Raw genomic sequence first — 3,164 nt, 5'->3', positions numbered from 1 at the left:
AGTGTGCCTTCTCCATGGAGAACTGCCCAGAACATGACACACCACAGCAGAGATCAAATAGCAGCCTAACCATCTCTAAAATCCAAGGGAAAAAATAAAATAAGCACCATGATGATTCACAATGATCGAGGTGGTGCTGGAAGTGGATGCTAGAAGTGGGTGGGGAACACTAGGCTTGTGCTTGTGTAAAATAAGGTCCCAAACCCCAACAACAGAACAGAAAAACTGATTCTGGTTCCTAGCTACTCCTTCTGATGGGCTGTGCAAACTGCCTTTCTTATTATGCCCTTTCTTGTTCCTTCTTTCTTGTTCCTCCCCAGCTGCCCTGTAGCCCTTTGCTCTTGCTTTTTGATGTTCTGCAGGCCCGCAACTCCCAAGCACGGGATGAGGGGGGAGAATGCCACCAAGGTCAGCATGTTCCTCCTGGTGGGCTTCCCCACGGCCCCTGGGCTGCAGTATGTGCTCTTCCTCCTCTTTCTGCTCACCTACCTCTTTGTGCTGGTGGAGAACCTGACCATCATCCTCACCGTCTGGAGCAGCACCTCTCTCCACAGGCCCATGTATTACTTCCTGAGCTCCATGTCTTTCTTGGAGATCTGGTATGTGTCTGACATCATCCCCAAGATGCTGGACAGCTTCCTCCTCCAGCGGAAACGCATCTCTTTTGTTGGGTGCATGACTCAGCTCTACTTCTTCAGTTCCCTGGTATGCACTGAGTGTGTGCTCCTGGCCTCCATGGCCTATGACCGCTATGTGGCCATCTGCCACCCACTGCGCTACCATGTCATCATGACCACAGGACTATGTGTCCAGCTGGTGGGATTCTCCTTTGTGAGTGGCTTCACCATCTCCATGATCAAAGTCTATTTTATCTCCAGTGCCACATTCTGTGGCTCCAACATCTTGAACCACTTCTTCTGTGACATTTCCCCCATCCTCAAGCTGGCCTGCACAGACTTCTCCACTGCAGAGCTGGTGGATTTCATCCTGGCCTTCATTATCCTAGTGTTCCCGCTGCTGGCCACTGTGCTGTCCTATGGACACATCACCCTGGCTGTCCTGAGCATCCCCTCAGCCACTGGTCGCTGGAGAGCCTTCTCCACCTGCACCTCCCACCTCACTGTGGTCACCATCTTCTACATGGCCATGATCTTCATGTATGTCCGACCCCAGGCCATTGATTCCTGGAGCTCCAATAAGCTCATCTCTGCTGTGTACACTGTCCTCACGCCAATGATGAACCCTTTGATTTATTGCCTGAGGAACAAAGAATTTAACGATGCCGTAAAAAGGGCCTTGGGCTTGGGTCAAGCTTCACAGTAGAATAATGAAGAGTCCTAGAATATAATTTGTGTTGATAAAACAACATTGTATATGGCATTTTGTGCTTTTTAATTTTTAAATGAAATTAAACATATCTACAGAACTATGCAATAGTAATAAGCCTTCATCTGTATGTGTTTTCATAAAAGGAACATACTCATGTAACTAGCTCCCAGATAAAGAACTAGAAGCTATCCATATGCTCCCTCCTAGTTATTATCCCTGCCACTATTCTGACTTCTAGCGCCAGATACTAGTTTGAGAGTTTTTGAGGGTTTTATGAATGTGATTGTAAAGTATTTACCCTGTTATAGTCAGCTTCTTCCATTCACCATGATGCTTGGGTGAATCTTTGATGTTTTTGCATGTAGAAGTAACTCATGGATTCTCTGTATAATAATATATGTATATATGCCATAGTACATTTACACATTTTATTGTTGATGAATGGTATTATGGATACTAATTATGGGTTATGATGCTGTAAGCGTTCTGGATCACATCTTTTGATTAATACACATGCAGACTTGTGGGATAGACCTAAGTACATATAGATTATGATTGCTGCAACATAAGGAATGTGTCTATGTTGAGGTTTAGTAGAAACCATTAAACTGTTTTCCAAAGTGTGTCAATTTTTACTCCTACTAGCATTACATGGAGATTCTAGTGGCTCTATATCCTTGCCAACACTTAGTATTATAAGTATTTTTCAATTTAACCATTCTTCTCAGGTTGTAACAGCACCTCATTGTGACTTTAGTAGGCATTCTCCCAATGACAAATGATGTTGAGCAGCTTTGTAACATTTAGTGGCTTATTGTCTCGTTGGTTATGCCCTTTCTGAAGTGCCTATTCAAGTCTTCTGTTAAGTTTTTACACGGAATCTCCTTTTAAACATAGTTCTTTTAACACATAGATGTTCTTATATATTCTGGATCGAAGAACTCTGTTGATTATATTATCTTTTCCCAGTTTGGGAGCTCACCATGTCATTTTCTTAATAGTGTCTTTTAATGAAGAGAAGTTCATGTATTTTGATACCCAATTCCCTTTTCAGAGCTTTTATTTTCCATCTAAAAAATGTTTGCCTCTCCCAAGGTCATGAAGATATTCACCTGTTTCATTCTAGAAGCTTCATTGCTTTATCTTTCATGTTTAGATTTGCAATCCATTTGAAATTTTTACTTATGGTATACTGGTCAAAATTCATTCATTTCTATATGGACATAAAATTGACTCAGCACCCCACCCACCATTTATTGAAATGATCACACTTTGCCTTCTGCAGTGGCACCTTTTCCATCAACAACATGAATATACAGGCATACCTCAGAGATACTGCGGTTCAGCTCCAGACCACTGCAATAGAGTAACTCTTGCAATAGAGTGAGTCAAATGTGTGGCTTCCTGATGCATATAAAAGTTAAGTTTACACTATACTGTGTCAATAATAAATGTGCAACAGCGTTATGTGTAAAAAAACAATGCACATACCTTAATTTTAAAATACTTTATTGCTAAAAAGTTCTGACTCAGACACAAAATGAGCACATGTGTTCAAATGTGCTGTTGGGAAAATGGGGCCATAGACTTCCTTGATGCAGGGTTGCCACAACTTTCAATTAGTAAAAAACACATAATCAGCAAAGTGCAAGCAAGAAAAGCACTTTACAAGGTATACCTGTACATATAGATACCCTGTGGTTTAGACTGTATCCAGTTCAATTTGTCTGTTTGTGTATTCCTGCACCAATACCATACTGCTGCAATTACTATAGCTTTTTTCATATACCTTGATATCTTTCTTTCTTTCTTTTTTTTTTTTTTTTGAGTTGGAG

General features: G+C 41.3%; 1 protein-coding gene across 1 annotated transcript; it reads left to right on the top strand.

Annotated features, from left to right (window-relative positions):
- Positions 1-335: 335 nt before the first annotated feature.
- On the top strand, positions 336-1,423 carry LOC103268792 (olfactory receptor 6B2). Its single transcript, XM_008066388.2, has one exon. It carries the CDS (start codon positions 352-354, stop codon positions 1,321-1,323), a length of 972 nt encoding a protein of 323 aa, XP_008064579.1. The 5' UTR covers positions 336-351; the 3' UTR covers positions 1,324-1,423.
- Positions 1,424-3,164: the final 1,741 nt, after the last annotated feature.

This window comes from Carlito syrichta, unplaced genomic scaffold, assembly GCF_000164805.1.
Source record: "Carlito syrichta isolate Samal-C Ts95f unplaced genomic scaffold, Tarsius_syrichta-2.0.1 Scaffold104889, whole genome shotgun sequence".
NCBI lineage: Eukaryota > Metazoa > Chordata > Mammalia > Primates > Tarsiidae > Carlito > Carlito syrichta.
The sequence above is the reverse complement of the archived record's forward strand: the minus strand, read 5'-3'. Positions and strand labels throughout refer to the sequence as shown.

What these genes read in the sequence shown, in the direction of transcription:
- LOC103268792 (XM_008066388.2), top strand. Translation starts at nt 352, where the DNA reads ATGTTCTGCAGGCCCGCAACTCCCAAGCACGGGATGAGGGGGGAGAAT.